Source organism: Etheostoma cragini, chromosome 4 (genome assembly GCF_013103735.1).
Source record: "Etheostoma cragini isolate CJK2018 chromosome 4, CSU_Ecrag_1.0, whole genome shotgun sequence".
Lineage (NCBI taxonomy): Eukaryota > Metazoa > Chordata > Actinopteri > Perciformes > Percidae > Etheostoma > Etheostoma cragini.
Window position 1 is genome coordinate 28460779 of NC_048410.1, and position 18325 is coordinate 28479103.

Sequence of the window (18325 nt, forward strand, 5' to 3'; positions counted from 1 at the left end):
AGCTGTTTTACCAGATTCAATTCAGTGATGAAGAGCTTCTCCACGCGCTAAGTCAGATAGAACGATGGTTTCAAACAGCCCATTAAACACTTCAATTAGACCTGCTGCTTCTCACCTCCTCCTCACTCCCTGTGAAACGGACTTAACTCTTCCTCCTCCTCCGCTGTACACGCCGTCCGACACACGCTCAAGTGAGAAAAAAACGACAACACCATTCAGTGCGCACATCTGGTATTGCCTGTCTGACGCCGTCACAAAAAAAGAAAAAGATTTAGCACATATGTTTCTTTATGGCCACAGGCACAATCATGTCTCTCTTGACAACCTAGCAACAGGCCCCTTAAATCATTTGGCACCAGTAAAGTCCTAAGCCCAGAGACAGAGTGACAGGTAATGTATTTCTACAAAGTGGTGCGTTTCTATCCGGGCTCTCGGGTTGATAATGGTTCACATTAGCATGGGGATGACAGGTGGTGGATGGACCAAGAAAGAAAAGCAGTTGAAGCTGTTTTCATAGGACAGGCTTGGCAGGACAAAAGGAGGTAAAGATGGCAGAAAATGTGGCGTTTTGAAATGGGGCATGTGGGGTTATGAGACTGAGCCGTTGAGAAGTGACCTCAAGCTACCTAACATGAGTGTAAGTGACAATGAGTAAGAGTTTAGCACACTTCTTTTGTCACAGGAAGAATTAGGTTGTGTGAATTGGTGGTCCCACCCTTTAAAAGGGCAAAAACTTTGAGAACTAACTAGCGTTTCCTTTTGGCTTGTTAGTGCTGTAATGATCACTTTCTAAAATGTTTGATGTGATTCCCTTCTTGCTTAGATGACCATTGTTAAAGAATAATGACAAAGACTACCTCTCAGAAGTAGTGGGGCAGTAAATGCATCAGTGCACATGGTCTAGCATCTGTTTGAATGTGTCAAGCCAGTATGGGGGTGCTATTGTGGTCGGAGCGCTACACACAGTAAATCCATCCCAAACTGTCTTCCTCGTTGTTACTCTGGGTGTCATTTTAAGCTGAAATCCATGTTTTTTAAAGTCATGAATCATTAAACCCTCTGAATAATGTTTGGAGTGCAGTGAAACATTACAAACCGTAAATTCACTTTGGCTGGAGAGGACGCGTTGCAAACGATCCCAGTGTGGCTTTGGTGGAGTTCTGAGCATTCAGCTTACTACCTCCAGAAATTTTGTTAGAGGGCGGGTACATCATGAATGGTGTTTGGCGTGGGACTTACAGAGACAGGCGATAAAATGGAGCATTGTGGACAGAGGGTTAGTGTTAGAGGGTAGGGTAGAGGTACACTGCAATTAGACGGACAGTATGAGAAAAAAATAATGTCTTTCTGAAAATTAAAGCATGTAAACGTGTTCAAGTAGAAATCAAAAGCAAAAGCATGAACCTGAAAATGAGGAATTTTCAGCAATTTCACTCTAATTTCCAGAAAGAAGTTTCAGAAGCTGCCAGGTGCCAAAATGACTACATTAACAAAAGGAAACTTAATGCTCCTCAAATCACCTGCCTTATAACATGTATAAGAATGAGAAAGAATATCAGTATGATGACACAACATTAGCTGAAAAGACATATTTGCCCTGACCTTGTGTTCACACCTCCTCATGACTAATCCAGCTTCAGGGCCTCTGGTTTCCATGTTAACTCCGAAAAAGCCTGACGGCCCAACGCTGCGGGTGTTTGGTTTGAAATAGTGTACATATATGTGTGTGTGTGTGTGTGTGTGTGTGTGTGTGTGTGTGTGTGTGTGTGTGTGTGTGTGTGTGTCTGTGTGTGTGTGTCTGTGTGTCTGTGTGTAGGAGAGACATAAAATGAGCATGCTAGTATCTGTGAAATAGAGATTAGTATACGTCGAATGCCAACAATCTGTCTGTGAGGAGGAAAAGCACTAAACACTATTATGGGTCTCAATTCCTATTTCAGAAAAATAGGACATATTACTGCAGGCACTTAGATCAAAGGAAATCTTTTTTGTGTGAATAATGTGCTGTTTTTACCGGTTCTCATGGTGGGAAGAAAAGTTAAGTCACAAATTAAAATGACCCGGAGACTTTTCATTTTGCTCATTGAGGCAAAATACAGCTAAGTCAAAAACAACAATTGCCTTTCTCTTTGTGTTAAAGCTGTGTAAAACTCACTGTGCCATACGGACATCTGGAGCAAGGCTTTAAATGATCTCTCTCCATGTATTTCTCTGAGCTGGCAGCAGGAAAAGGTTGTGCCACCGTGCAAGGACATGTGTGCTTGCTAGCATGTGTATGGAGCAAAATCTGTGTATGAGTGTGTGTGTGTGCGCATGTGTGTGTGTGTGTGTGGCAGTGTAAGAGGCTGTGTCAGTGCCAGAGTGCGAGAACAGAGGTCCAGCTCTACCTGTTCCATCTCTCAGCACCACGGCAGGCCCAGAGAGCGGTGTAACCCCCAGATACACACCCTTGCCAGGGCGTCACACACACGAGGACAGACGGCTAACCCGAAACATGCGTTTTTAATCAATCCAACAGGCAGGCTTCCTAAGAGCAGCCCCGTCAACTCGTACAGGCACCACATGCATGTAGTGTTCCTGCCTAACCACTACAAAGTGTCAAACCATTTCTAAAGGAAAGCAGATTGGAAAGTGCTCAGAAGAGGTGTAATCAGGCGGGGGCGGTACAGCACTGAGCACAGCATGGGAGTAACTGTACCCAGAATTGGGTTTCCTTGCCTGCTGAGGCCACCCATGCCACAAATGTATTTGTTCCCTACTGTAAGGCACTTTGGATCAAGGCATCCACAAAATGGCATATGTTTGCAATATACTTTAATGTACTAACGTTGTTTTTGCCCATGTAATGGCTTAAAAGGTTTTGCTCAGTTAAAAAGCTATAATGTGAGTGGCAACCCTAAAATAGATTTCCATACAGATAAAGCGAAAATTAGAAAGCAGTTGCAAAACATTAGTTCCTTAAGCAATATATAGAGCTGAACCAATTATTGGTCAATTAATAGTCAATGGATTAATCAAGCAACAAAGGGGATTAATATGAAACTTTTTTCAATAATGAAGGCATCACTAAAAACAAAAATGTCAAACATGAACTTGTTTTATCTTTAATTATGTGAGGATGTGCTGCTTTTCTCTGTCCTATATGACAATAAACTACATATCTATGAGTTTGGTGTCACCTTGGACTTAATAAATAGTTGTTGTTTGTAGGGATGCACCAAATCCAGAATTTTGGGGTTTGGCCAAATCCAAATCCACTAGCAGTGCATGATTCAGAAGGCAAATTTATGCCAGGTGGGAAAAACGATTTTGTTTATCCTATCTCAAGATCCTGCCAACCATCACGTTTCCTGACTTCCATTTTCCCTTTCTCACAGCCTACTCCATTGAACGGTCCACCTACGTGAACACCTCCCCGTAATCAACAACGGCATCATTACGCCGAGGGAATAGGGCAAGCATAGGCTTCGGTGGGAAAAGAATTTTAAAGTTTGGCACAAACTGCACAAACTCCGTTAAAAAGCACAATGTTTGGCCAAATCCGGAGCCAAATCCTGAATTTGGTGCATCGCTGGTTGTTTGTGTGAGATAAGTGAGGATCTGATGCTAGTTGGAAAAAGAAATGTTCACTTGTACCAAAGCTATGGCTGTTGGCCTGCTTTTCGCCTGCTTTCTTATCTGGAGTGCAGAGTTCCTCTGCTGCTCCAGTTCGTATTAACAACTAAACTAAAATGAAATACCGACCGAATAAAATCTTCAAAAACAGACGGTCAAAGACATGACGGATTGCTTGCATTGATAGGTGCTTGAAATATGAGACAATATGTGCGGCCTTTATTGACGTATGTGCCTGCTTGTATTATCAGATGAAATACCTATTTTGACTGTATGAATTATAATATTCTACATGTTTAATCCTATCATATGACACGTGTTGGATTTAATGGTCTCAGCTGGATCTCTGTATGGATTTCACAGGCACAACAGGTCTCCTGAGATTCACTATGGATTTTCCAGCAACAGCCCCCCCCCCCAATTGATCCATTGTGATTTCTCCCCGAAAAAAGCCCTGCCAGAGGTCAGGCATGGAAAAGAGTCATCATTTTGCCATCTCTGTATATACCTGGCTCCTGTTCTCTAGGCCATGTTACCTCATGGCTGTATTGTGATTCCAGACATTGTTTTATTGACCCCGGAGGACGTGTATTGGCCTTTCTTTGGAAGCTCTTGAGTCGTGGGCATGTGTTTTAGAGATCGTGTTCCCTGCTTGAAGTCTTTAACAGGTTTGAAATTAGAATAAAATAACAAGGTCCAATGTTGGTTAGAGCAAGAGGGGGGCAAGATGATATTGCATTAACAGGAGCTCTCACAAGTGAGTGTGGCAGATGCTGCTGATTGCTCCCCACACTATATCCACTTTCAGACAAGCGATTATGTAAATGTAGGTAAGCTTTCTTTGCCCAAACGTTGCATTTATCACCAGCTTTGCTGAATATGAAACGGCTTCAATGAAGTGCCAATTGATGGGGCTCTATAAACACAATCATCCGGGTGTAATCTTTGCTGAGTCGAGGTTATTGATGTTGGAGCAGTAAGCCAAGGTAGACTGATTGCTGTGATATGAGGTCAGAGATAAAATACAAATACTATATTTCATCACTCCAAATGATCCCCCCCGTTTGAAATAAAATAAGCCGTCACTGTAAAACCACAGTAAGGTTCACTGTGTTTGCTCCATTTGATGTAAAATCTATGGCATGCTTAGCATTGCTGCAACTCTGTTGATCTATGTTGGCCACTTTAGGGACAGACGTATCCCCTCTAATAATTTGATATTTGATTTGTCACACAACAACAACTGAGCCATTCTTTTTGGGGGGGCTTTTCCCAGTCAGTTAGCTAGCAGTTGCTAGCTACCTGACATTTTTCATTTATTCATTTATTTTATGTTTACTTAAAGCTGAGAACAGCTATTGGCCATGCACTGTAAATGATCAATTCCCTCAGTAGTTTTTTAGGACAGCATTAATCTTAAGGTCCCCCAGCAAACATCAGCTTCAGGGTTCAAATGTTAAGCTCTTTGTAACAATAAAAAGTCCTGCAAGTACTAAAGAGATGTCCTAAAATATTACACAACTGACAGTTGAAGGATGGTTTTATTTGCATATCTCAGGCCATAAATTCCACTGATTAGGGTGACACTGTACTCACCAAAGTAACTGCTAAGATCTCTGAACTCATTTTCATGAGTACAATATTATCATAACCAACAGAACAAGTAAAGGTAGTAAAGTTGTGAGCAGCATCCTATATTGTTAACTTAAATATGAATATGATATATGTTTGACTTCTTATATATATATATATATATATATATATATATATATATATATATATATATATATATATATATATATATATATATATATATATATATATATGCATATACCTTTAAAAGTTATAAATATATATACTGTAGGTGCACTAGCATTAGTTTTAGTTGTTAAATTTCTCTAGTATGGTTTCTATTTTTTTTATAAATATATATTTTTGTACATGTTGCTATTTAGCTGTGTTTATGTATGTCTTTGTGAATAGAGTGAAACATACAAATGAAATTGTAATGTAAAAGGTATTGTTGTACATTGTTGTAAGTTATTGTAAGACCTGGAAGAGTGTATGTTGTATTTGTATTTCTATATGTTAATAATATGGCGAAGTAGGGGAAGGACCAAATAAACTATATGCCTCCGCCTGCTCCTTCTCAAACTAATCTCTTTAATTTTTAATTTTAATTTTTAATTTATATTTTTCTGTGGTTTTTAGTAAATATTGATTTTTTCTTTTTTTTCTTTTGCGGTTTTACTTTTTTTCTTTTGTAACATTGTTGACTGTTTTAGATTAATAATAAAAGGAATGATAAAATGGCGTAATGTCCTCAGGTTCTAATAAATATTTTTGAAAAATACGATTTTAGTAATAATTGAAATCAAATCTTAATTCACAATCCTTAATTCAAAATTTTAAAGAAGAGAATAGTCTGCCCACATGTTCAGGGACCCACCACTTTAATAAATCATCAATTAAAAATAAACTAACAAACATTCCCTTTTTTGCTGATGACTGCATAAATATCTAACTACTTAGATCAGCTAACATTTCTCTGTTCAGGTCAGGGTACGACACACATGGAAAGAATCCCATAAAGAAACACTTTGTACTACGGTAAGGAGTATAGTTGTAGTGTCTAAAGCAGTTCCCAGTAGATATCTACCCTCAAGTTGAAATACAAGTGACACCCTTGCTGTTGACAACCTTGGTAACTGGACTACAGGCGAAGTATGTTCACTTTACTACCACCCCTACTGCTGTTATCTTTGAGATTCCTCCCCTCGGACCCCTCCATCCTCTTTATTAGACATATTTCTGATGAACTGGTTGATATCTTACAGCAATGGTTGTTTTATGCTTTGCACCCACCCATGTTAAATTAATTCATTTCTTGCACCTACATACAGTATGTTATAGGGTCTCCCATTGGCAGGTTTACAAGCTTCTGCATCTGATGTGATTTCTAAATGAAACTATGTAAACACATGATGAGCACCAGCTCTTTAAAACCAGACAAGTCACAGCCAAAGGCCAAATCCGTTAATTGCCTTGTGTTAAATCCCTATTCTCTGAGCTAATGCAATTATGTGTGAAGAGAAACCAATATCACACTTTAGGACACAAAAAGTACTTCTCCCCCCTTCCACCCCTCCCTGTGCTTTTTAAAATGTCATACCCTGCTTAATCAACTGAATTTATTCATAGAGCATCTTAAATGGGAGACAGCAAGTGTACCTTTCAGCTTCAGTTATCATGCCTGATATAGTTCGAACATCTTTGTTTCCCCCAAAAATGAAAATTTTATTCCACAGGATAAAGAGTAGTGCACGTTCAGGGCATGAAATATGAAAGGAAGAAGGGTACTTTAAAAAAAATAGTTGGTTTGATGATGATGCAGTCCTAAAACACATTTAAAGCCAACATAAGGATTATGGTAAACTCATGTACAAAAGCATAAGAAGATAACCTGAATAGGGAAGCTTGATGTATCTCTGATATGGCTGCAGGACCTGCTTGCCCCATCAACACGAGACATCAGTCATCAGTCATACGAGAGTCTGCCTGCCCAGAACACTAATCAGACAAAACATGTCTGCTTGCTGGCAGCACCTCAGCTGGGCTGTTCTCGCTGTCCGAGTGAGACCGATAGATGTGTTACGGTGTGACAGCAGGGGAGACCGGGCCTCTTTTCTTTTTTTTTCTTTATCCTGATGTGCCTGCATGTTGGCTGAGCTGAGATACAGCTAGCCAGCCAGAGCCAGAGGGGGGAAAAGAAGAAAGACGACAAATGTGTTGGTGGCTCTTTGTAGCGAGAGATGATGCACACCAAGCTGAGCACATAACTACCGGCAAAAAAACAGAAAACGGCCAGTGCTGAAGCAGACTAAGAAGCTGTAGTTTCTAACTGACGAGAGGGAGGGGGAGGGGGTCCCGCTGTGGATATGGGCCATGGTGGACAGACGGTGTGGCTCAGAGAGAAAGAATGGAAGAAGGGGGGGGCAGAGATAGACAAAAAAACAAAAGGCAGATGTCACGTGTGTCCAGAGTCGCTGATATGTGATGTGCAGCGCGGCTCACAGGCACTAGTTCAGGTAGAAAAGGCTTCTCTTTGTGATGCAGATGACAACGCAATCAGGCCTGCTTTGTCTCGGCCAATGGGCTCTGCTCCCGGGGACATTGAGAGCCAGACACTAATCCGGTGGGTTTGTGTTCTGTGGGCACGCACATAAAGGCAGTGTCACAGTACCTGGGGTGCGTGTGGATGGGGGGTCTCTGAAACGAGGTCTGACCTCTCTCAGGGTACACTCTCCCTCCTCCTCCTCCGGCTGCCGTCTCTCTTTCTCCCCGCGTCCTCCTAGCTCAGTAGCAGCCATTATTGGGATGAATATTCTAAGCGTAGTCACCCTACTGTGATATGCATATGACCCAACATTCACATGAAGGATGTGGCAGGAACATTGATCAGTTCGTATCCGATCAGTTATTGTTTCCAGACTTGAACGACAATTTTACTGCCAGGGTAAAAAAGAGGAAACAAGGTGACAAAGACATAAAACACACTGATTCCACATAATGGGTAAGACTTCGGTCCAATTAGGGAGACTGCACAAAGAATTCATATGGCAAATTAGGCCTCGATATTGCGGTGCCATTTTGATGGCTTACACGTTTTCTGTTATGAATAATATCTGAAAATACAATTCACAGCCCCTTATGATTTCCAGTCCCTATGGGTTAGGATGAATCAGGCTCTTCCTAAAACATATGACTGACCAAGAGACTGCATATTGCCAATTAACACGCTAATTAAGATAGCAGGATATAAGAACATCCTTGATCTAGATTCCTTGGTGAAATATCAGCGAGGTTATATGGAGGTAAAGCAAGTTTTTTCCCTTCTAGTCAGCAAGAAAACTTTATTTAGTAGGCCTGCTGAACTCCAATTCAATTGTAGAGTTGCGTTAATTTATAACATCTGTCTTCAAACTTGATTATAGAAATCCATGAAATGTGCTTTCTGTTATCCTGGGAAAAAGAAAAAAAACAACCTTCTCCAAGTTATCTTTGCTGTTCTAAACTATTAGAATTAGGTTTGCTATATATATATTTATACACCACTATACCACTCTTATAATAGTATTAGTCATAGTCTTTGCCTTTTTTTTCCAGCTACAGACTGAAACAATTATAGCCATCCAATCAAACGGCACACCTATCCTTGAAGCACTGCAAGAAAAACAAATCTCAACACCCCTAATTCACCTGATCCTCACTAAATAATACATTTCTACACAATTCTTCTTTTCACCATTCATAGCACACAGTACCACCAGTGTTTTACTAACTACTCAGCAGCAGGATTTCATATCAACATGCAATATATAGGCATACAACTAAATGAACAGAGATCGGGTTGTGCATGACAAAGACTCTTACAAATGTTCATCAATATGCATGCACTGCCTTTGGATCACTTATTCTGCAAATATAAATAATATATACACAAGTATGTATGTAAATTATATATATATGTACACATGCATATACATATACACATATATACATACATATACATTCATACATAGATACATACACATGTATATTTGATTTGTTTCTAACTTTAATAAAACACATGGTTAACTCTTGTGTTGTCCTCTGTCTGTTTTGCCCGTTCTTAATGCATAAAGTACAAGTTATTGCACAATTCTGTGTAATATTTTCTTAGCCAACATAATTACAAATAATGACCACTAGTTTAACACTTATTTATGGACTGTATAGTCAATAAACCTCATTCATATTAAATTATACCTAATTTTCAATTTAAAAAAAAAAGAGAAATTATGAATTATTATGGCTGATAGTGGGGTAATGGGATCAGTGAAACCTATGTTCATAGATAATCACAGCCTGTTTTGTGTATGGAACCAACCATGGAGTTATTTTATATTAACACATATTTTCAAAAATTTTGAAAACGGGTCAACTTTGAGGGTTAAAGTATTTACAAGTATTAAGAGAAAAACTTTAATTTATTTTAGCTTATACATGGATGGAAAAGGAAAGCGTTTCAAAGTCAATGAGTGTATTTCTCTGGGACTAGCAGTTAACTTAAAAAGTAAATGACAACTTTTACATCAAACTGTAAGACTTGCGTTAACATTTAACTTACACATGCTTTTGTTGGAAACGACCAACCTAATAGAAAGTGAGAGCGGGTCAGATCCAGCTTTTTAGCTTTGTGTGTTTAAGATTTAATAAGCCTTTAGATGATGATACCCTGTCAGAGATACATGTATGCACTTGTGATAGATTTCCTCATTCCCCATAATAATGTCTGTGCTTATGACAATATAATTCACAGCTCTTCTTAAGACTATTTGTTTTGAATAAACAAATAAATTGTGCATTCAAGCAAGTGTCTCAGTACGGTGTGATTCCTCTTCATTCCAGGTCCTGTGCTTTTATCTATCAACAATACTATGTTGCTACTTGACTATCTATCAATCAATTGAAAATCAACACATTGTAACACATACTGTATTAGAGCCGCAAAGATTAATTAATTAATCAAATAGTTGTCAACTTTTAAATTAATCGCCAACTGTTTTGATAATTGAGTAAACAGTTTGAGTAATGTATTTTTTAGACAAAAGTAAAAATGATTTGATTCCAGCTCATTGTGAATATGTTCTAGTCTCTTCTCTCCTCTGAGACAATAAACGGAATATCTTTGAGTAGTGGACAAAACAAGACATTTGAGGACGTCGTCCTGGACATTTGGGACGCTGCTCCACATTGCTCACAATTTTCTGACATTTTATAGACCAAACAACTAATCGATTAATCAAGAAAATAATCAACAGCTGTTAGTTGCAGCCCTATACTATATACAAAGAAATACACAATACTTCATGACAAAATCATTAGTATTGACTATAGAGAATGTACCTTCAATTGAGTCTTTATAAAGGCTAAAAACACCTAGGGAGTCTAAAGCATTTTATATGAATGAAACAAATGAGCCAAATGAGTTTTCTGTTGATTTTGTGCACTGATAAGACAGATTTAAAGCACCTGTTGCACCACTCTGACAATATTTTCATTCTCTGATAGCATCAAGTAGCAGCCATTTCTAACCAGCTGGTCTCCACAAACTAAACAGGCCTGATTACAGACCAAAGAGACGGAAGATTAAACACCTGTTGTTTCTTTAAAAACTCTTAAATAGCAAAAGTGAAGCAAAAGTCACTCTAAATGCAGGAGATCTACAGCATGTGGAAATTAGTGATATAGGGCATGTGAAAACCAAGAGGGATAAAGTATGTACTGTATACTGTGGTAATATTAAGTGTTAAGCCACTAGGTACAATCGGAAGGTTCTACTGTGTTATACTGTGTTTTTAAGTACTTCCCAGTGTGGTAGTTAAATTCAGTAAACTGATCCGTCCACTCATAACTCTGTAGTGCACTCATGGAAGTGAATGTAAGCAAAGTTGACTCAAATATGAGACGTAAACCAAGCATGTAGATCTGTGGGAATTATGCTGTAGCACGAGCCAGAACCCAAGTCAAGTTCTCCTGAATGGTGTACAAATGTGTACATTTGTCAGTAAGCATCGGGACATGGTAGCAACAGCCCATATTTGCCTGTTGTATTAACATATCTGCGGTTAATTAGACCTTTTTGGTCAGCATGTTGTTATTTTCACCTCGCTTAGTGTTAGTGACGCTTAATGATGTCAAGATTGAAGAGCAGCACACTCTAGAAGTACCAGCATGGCTTGTCTAATTTAAGCCTTTCCAGGCTCATACAAGTTACATCCTGAAGCTATATTAGTGCCACTTTAATATCGTTTTGATTCCACTATTGAATTTATTTTGAAACTTTTATTTTGTCAAACATTCCACGAGCTAAAATGCAACCATTCTAGCATCACCTCCAGAGGGCAAATATGTGTGGATTGGAACAAGGCAGGAGGGAATGAAGAGTTGGCTCATGACAGTGAACCGCAGCCGTCAGAGTTAAACAGCTGAAAGCATGGAAACAGTGTTCAACAGTCCATCGTGTCTTGAGCCGAGTCCTTCGTTGAATTTGTTGAACAAGCTGGAGCCAGGAGCAACATATGCAACTATTTTGGAGACACTGGAATCCCACATGGAGGTTTATACAAAGCCGGTTTAAAAGGAATTAACTTCACTTTTAAATAAGAAACGTTGTGTATTACAGAATATTCAGACCTCTAAATCCACCAAGGGCTAGGTCTAATACATACAGTGCCCCTGATAAAGCAAAGCAGCTCAGTACCAGTGTCAGTACCCTCATGCAATCCAAAAGTTGCTTAAGCAAAGCGGTGACACTTCTTCCTTAATCTCACCCTAAAGGTAGCCATAGATGTCTCGGAAATGTGACACCCCCCTTCAAGTGAAACAACTGGTACCAGCACTAATTGAAATTTTGCATGCAAAGTGACAATGCCCGGGCCCTCGGCAGCATGGATTAAGGCTTGAATAGAGACAGATTCTTTGTGAAAGCCTACTGTGGCGGTTGGCGTGCAGGCCAGCTCCCTGCATCTGCTCATTGGATGCACTGAGAAAACACTGGATTGTATACGGTCGCTCATTTTACCTTTATCTAATCCCATTTTGGAGCCCGCCTCCATCTGTCTTTTGTTACTCTTAGCGCTTCCATCTTACACTCACACATCTATTCCTTACAAAACAATTCCGGTCAAAAACAGCAACTGGATTTCCATATGAAAGCATCTTTACCAAACTTGGCAGGATTCTCAAAACATTAACAATCATACTGTGCCTTGATCTGTCAGACTGGCTTATATTTTGTGAGAAGATGGGACTGAAAAGGATATACAAAATACAAAAGTAACATATGTGATTAAATGAATTACATTATTTTTGTTTAAACTGAGAAATTTGAAACATCAACTTTGCCAGTGTTAGCCAACGTTAAACTGAGTGGGCTCCAGTGCATAGCAGAGCACCGGAGGAATGCGGCTCATGTTGAAATGCAATCAAATCTGCTAGAGATTTTTTAAAGACTCCATGCTGTGATCTCATTCTACCCCACTTCACCATTCTCTACTGTGCTTTCTGTCCCATTATGTTTCCTTCAAAGAAAAAGAGAACAAAAAATGTTGTATCAAAGTCATCTATCATCCTGCTGACCCCAACGACAACTTGCAAACAAGTCTGGGGGAGGTTGTTATTGCATCATAGCAACACAAATCCGCCCAGAAAACATTTGCTGTGTTTGCACAGTAAAAACTGTAATACCACAACAGAAGGGAGGGGGGGGAATTAAAAAAAAGCCAAATGATCCGTCTAGTAAATTTCATCTCCTCCCAACAATGCAGGCTACTTCCATTTTATGGCCGGGGATGAATCTGAGAATATCCACTCAACAGAATTAGTTGAGAGCTGTTAGCATGGCTGTCAAGCGAGCACTGATGACAATGAATGGGCAAACTAATGAAGGGATAAATCCACAGTATGTTTTCATAGACATGTTGAACATAGCTAGGCTAATTTCCTTGGCAGGACTACGTCTATTAATTTCTGAAAAGAGCATGTCTGTCCCCGTTAACTAAACCAATAAGAACTGACATCAATGGCCGATTACATTAACACTAATCAACAAGTTAGAGTTGTTTCACATTCCACATAGTAAAAGAAATGCCTTTGAACAGTGGTTGAATGCAACTGATGAATGGCAGGCATTTATAGTTGTCCAACATGGCGGGCTTTGTTTTAAACCGAGAGTGGTTTGACTAGAGATGCGATGCTGAAGGGAAAGCTCATGTAGGCTAAATGCAAACGTTAGCATTTTAAGGCCAGTTTACAGTTTTTCAAACTTGACATGGTGTGCAGTGTTGACACTATTCGCAAGATGGATACGTGGGGCAGAGCGCCGTTTGGCTCCGGTTTTAATCCTCTAATCCTCTCCAGTACGGCCCCGGCCTGATTTATTGATTTATTTGCATAACAAGTAGTAGTCTTGTTTCATATGATTGTTTTAGAGAAATTCGGTATTCTGAATTATGATGTGAGAGTTAAGATTGCATTCTTCCTCCACTTGATTTATATAATAAATCTATAGTTAAGGTTTTAACCAAACCTTTCCTCCCTACAGCATAGGCTACTGTATCGTGCTTCGGGAAACAACGAATAACGCACTGCCATTTCCTCGCGATTTTAATTAAGCAGGTTATGTTTGGCACTAAAAAAAAAAAAAAAAAAAAAAGGACAATGCGAAGATGTCCCTCTCTATTAAACAAAAATGTAGCGTCCTGGCACCAAACGTGTCAAAACAATCCACTCGAGGCTTCCTTTCTGTTGCATGGATGTCGCTTGTTTTTATCGGATTAGAGCTGAAGTGACCTCTTTTTCAACCCTTTATTTCTCATACGTAAGCCATCCTCGCAACGTCATTGGCCAGTCGGCTAGGCTGATTCACAGGGCAAAATGGAGGGGGGCTGCATTGGGCTGGCGACGGGACTAGCTCTTATTTTACGAGTCATAAAAGTGTATTAAAACAGGTCCAAAAGGTACTCTATACGAGTGTAGCACTAAATATCAACAGCAGCTTCTTAATCGAGCAAGAAGTATCTTCGATATATACTGAAATAGCTATTTTAAGGAACTGCGGCGATCTGTATTTGAGGCACAGTATGCTCTCAGCTTCCACAAATACTTCACAGCAGACTTTACATAATGACAAACAGTATCTGTGGCCATGTTTGTGTTTTACTGGGAATAATAATCAAGGGGAAGTGGAAGACTGTGTAGTGGGAATCTCTTGTTATTAATGGCCCGTTTCACATCCTGAGCTTCCCTTATAGCAAAGATAACATGAAAAAAAAATTTAAAAATAGCAATTAAACAATGATGATATCAGAATTTTAAAATAAGAAGATCCCATTGAATATTATGTATGCACGATGTATGGGGTAAACTGTTACTTATTGTGAGTTTTGTGGTGTGTTTTCCTGAATATATTTGACATGCATCTACAGTATTTAGTGAAAATATTAAAAATGTAGTTTTTGTTTTAAAAAACTAAGATGGGACATTCCAGAATAACTTTGTGTTTGCCGTTGTAATCTTAACACATCTGATTTGTTTATAGACTATAAAAATGAAGATGTGTTAATATTACAACGGCACAAGTTATTTTTTAAATTGCAAATTGCTTGTTCGGAGATGCGTCAGATAAAATATACATTACCCAAATATTTTATTATGATCAAATAAAAAAATACAATTTATGGATTGTATGAAATGTATGTTGTACATCCTTTCCTGTGGTTTTATTGTACATGCAGTATGATTTCCTAAAAATTATAGGTTTGTCCTGCAACAATATCTAGTGATTAAAACCCTAAATTAAATGGAAAAGCCGAGGCCCATTTTAAAGTCATATGACACGTATTTTAAGGCTTCCAATTGGAAATTAAGCCCAAAGTAAGCATCCACTATGGTTTTGCTAGGTTTTGGATATATAGGATGAAAACAACACAGCAGTAGTCAGTAGAAGTTGACGTTAGTCCCTCAAGGGGACCGGACAGGTCCTTAGACCTGTGCAATACAAATGTAGGATGTCGTTACACATGTAGGCCTACAACTGATTTTACAGTCAACAAGCACAATGTTTCTCTTCCTGTTGTTGTTTTATCCAGCGGTCACATTCAGTTGAGTGTCTGCATAGTTACTTAGCTCCACCTGTAATTATGAGGTTTAGTTAAACTGACCAAAGGAAGAAGACATGTTTGTTTTCTGACAGCATCCTAAAAATAGTCCAAATAAATGTAGGACTGGGCTTTCCATTCTTCTGTGGTGAATGTCTCCTGTCCTTTCGCAGGGAGGGTGCAGCTCCATAAAATCACCTGCAAATTATACTTCCTGTACTTTGAATTATAATGTGCAGGTAGCACCTCCCAAATTAAAAGAAACGTAGACCTAGCTTTCATAATCGAGCTAGACATTAAAGGCAAATGTCAGAATAATGTAGTCATGAGGTCTTATATATTTAAGTACTGTAACAATAAGCATGGCAAGAATAGTTTGAGCATCACTAATGTACCTACTGCTGTAAACACGTTAAACACAGCCTATAGGCTATAGAGATTATTATCACCATTCAACCTGTTTCATTGTCCGTTGAGCCATGCTGCTGCTGCCCTTTGCTGCTTAGCCAAGTGTTAGGGTTATTGCGTAGAAATAACTACGTAATGACCAGCCGGAACCTCTTCTAAGTTGAACTCTGGGGCTTGTCATTGTGTGAATATACGCATTTAGTCTTGGTGGACATGCTGAAAAATGTTAAGGAGACGTTTGCCTTTCACGTTTTGTGTCACCAACTGAGACGAAACCGGTGACACACCTCCGCGAACACACGACATGCGACCGAGCTGACAGACATGTAGCTTAGCTAACGTTTTCGTAGCTGGTTTGCTAATTGTGTTCCCCAATTAACGCTATTTACGCTAAACAGCACTCGTGTACGTTCGGGGATGCGCGAGCATGTTTTTGAAGCCCACTGTCATCCCCTTGACTGCTGTTTGGAGCTGACTCTAAGCAGTGTTAACGCCATGTTATAACACAATGAAGATAAGAGAAAAAAAAGTGGTTAATTCTCTGTTATAATTCTCTAATTAAAACGAACAACGTGCATGCACGCGCTTTGTCTCAAACCCAAAGCCGGGGTCCCCCGGCAAAAAGATGCTGCTTTAACCATTGGGATGAAAACATTAACGTTAGCTTACCTTCAACAGCTATTACGGCCGGTATGGTCCATAATATCCATAGAATATCCATTATTGGTCACTTATATCGCCCAGACATTCAAATTAAATATGTCCCGAAAGCCATTGACAGCCCAAGCAGAGAGGGGACAGTCGGTCCTTCACCTCCGATAGAGCGATCCCAGATAGCAGAGAAAACCAACTCAAATCTGAACCAAGTTTGGGCGAAACCAAAAAAAAACCAGACAGAGGGGAGAGCGGTGCAACACAGAAACACGGACACGCATTTCAGCGCTACATTAATCAAGCCGGTCTTCTATAATATAGAACCAAGAACTATATGCGTATTATTGATGATGGAGGGTTCATCATATTTAAATAATCGATGCACCCGTTCGCCAAGAGGATCATGCAACCCCTTCAAAGTCACTTCAAATGACCCCGCTGTCAATCAACAAGAGGACAGTCCACACTGCCTTACCTAGCGATAATTAAGTGTTTTGGGACCATGTGGGTCACTTATGAAAGACGGAGCAACTTCTACCTACTCACAGCCACGCCGCTCGAAATGGAAATACTGGTTATTCTTTTGTCAGACAAAGCCTAAACGCGTCTGGTGCGTTCACTAAGGCCCATATGCGCCATTTAGTGACTTTTTGCGCTGGAACAGGTGACGAACACGGAGAGCAATACAAGTAGGTTTAACATTTTCCTTACCGTTTGCACCTCTTAAATTTTTAGTATAATTACCTTTTATAAAGTTTTAGACTAATCCTTAAGGCCGAATTATGTTTTGTTTTGTTTTGGGGGAAATTGATGTAGGCCTAAAGGCTATTATTATTAGCATTATTATTATTATTACCTCACTATAAGAAAAATGATATTGTGCAAATATTCCAATTCTGTATTACACTTATAAACTCTGATAAAATACGATTATTAGTAGTTTTCTGTGTGTTATGACGTTTAAATTCTTGATTGATATAACTTATTTGGTCTATATTGTTAGCCTAGTGCTAATAACAACTAATTTAGACATTAGTAATTGAGTATGCAAAATATTAACACCATCACTCATACTATAGCCACAGTATGTGTAATTCCATACTAAATAGGTACTAAGGTGTCAAAGAATTGAAACTAGTTCAACATTGATACTATACTAGGATTTATGCAATAGTAAATCAGAATAATACCGTTTACTTATTTGTCAGCTGTGTGTATTTTAACAGACGCTCAGGCACAGGGAATAAAAATCATGAGATTTATCATTTAATATTTGATTGATTTATAGGGTTTGGAAATGATCCTGTCATAAGTCAGTTATGCTAATAAAGAAAATACTGTGAGACATAGGCTGCAGACTGAAGGCCATTACTACAAACTATAGTACCTGGTCATAGTTATAGCTCTCTTATTTTTGCTGTAAAATACCACAGACTGATAAAACAATAGTGCAGCCTGGTGTTAGAGTAAAGTCTGAAAAATATTAAAAGAAGTCACAATTCATTCTATAATTGACTATTATAGACTGCATAGTAGACTTAGACTTCTCTTTATTAATCCTTTTGGGATGGCTCCGGCAAGGAAATTGCAATTTCCAGCATCCGTTTTAGCTAGAAATATAGTAAAAAAGACAGTATAGAGATAACAATAATAACAATAAGAGCAACATTCGTCTGGAAAAGGAAATTAACCATGAATTCTCAATCAAAAGTGTCAGTGCAAGTCCAGGTGTTTATGTATGTATGTATGTATGTATGTATGCATGTATATGTATTGTCCTATGCATGTATGTATTGTTGTATAGTAGCTGAGTTTGCAACCACATGACTTGGCAAGATACAATTTTTAAAAAATTGTTAAAAGAAAAAACTGCATACTTTTACTTAAGTGGACCATTACATGTTATATCTATCTTCATAACATGAACATGATTTGAAATCTTTACA

General features: G+C 38.8%; 1 protein-coding gene across 4 annotated transcripts in view; it reads right to left on the minus strand.

Annotated features, from left to right (window-relative positions):
* ephb2b (eph receptor B2b) overlaps nt 1-16575 on the minus strand; it is a 129682-nt gene extending 113107 nt beyond the window's left edge. For all 4 annotated transcript variants that reach the window (XM_034869662.1, XM_034869660.1, XM_034869661.1 and 1 more), the window contains exon 1: nt 16395-16575. In XM_034869662.1, coding sequence (XP_034725553.1) covers nt 16395-16446 — 52 coding nt within the window. In that variant the 5' untranslated portion in view covers nt 16447-16575. The remainder of the gene's footprint in view (nt 1-16394) is intronic.
* Nucleotides 16576-18325: the final 1750 nt, after the last annotated feature.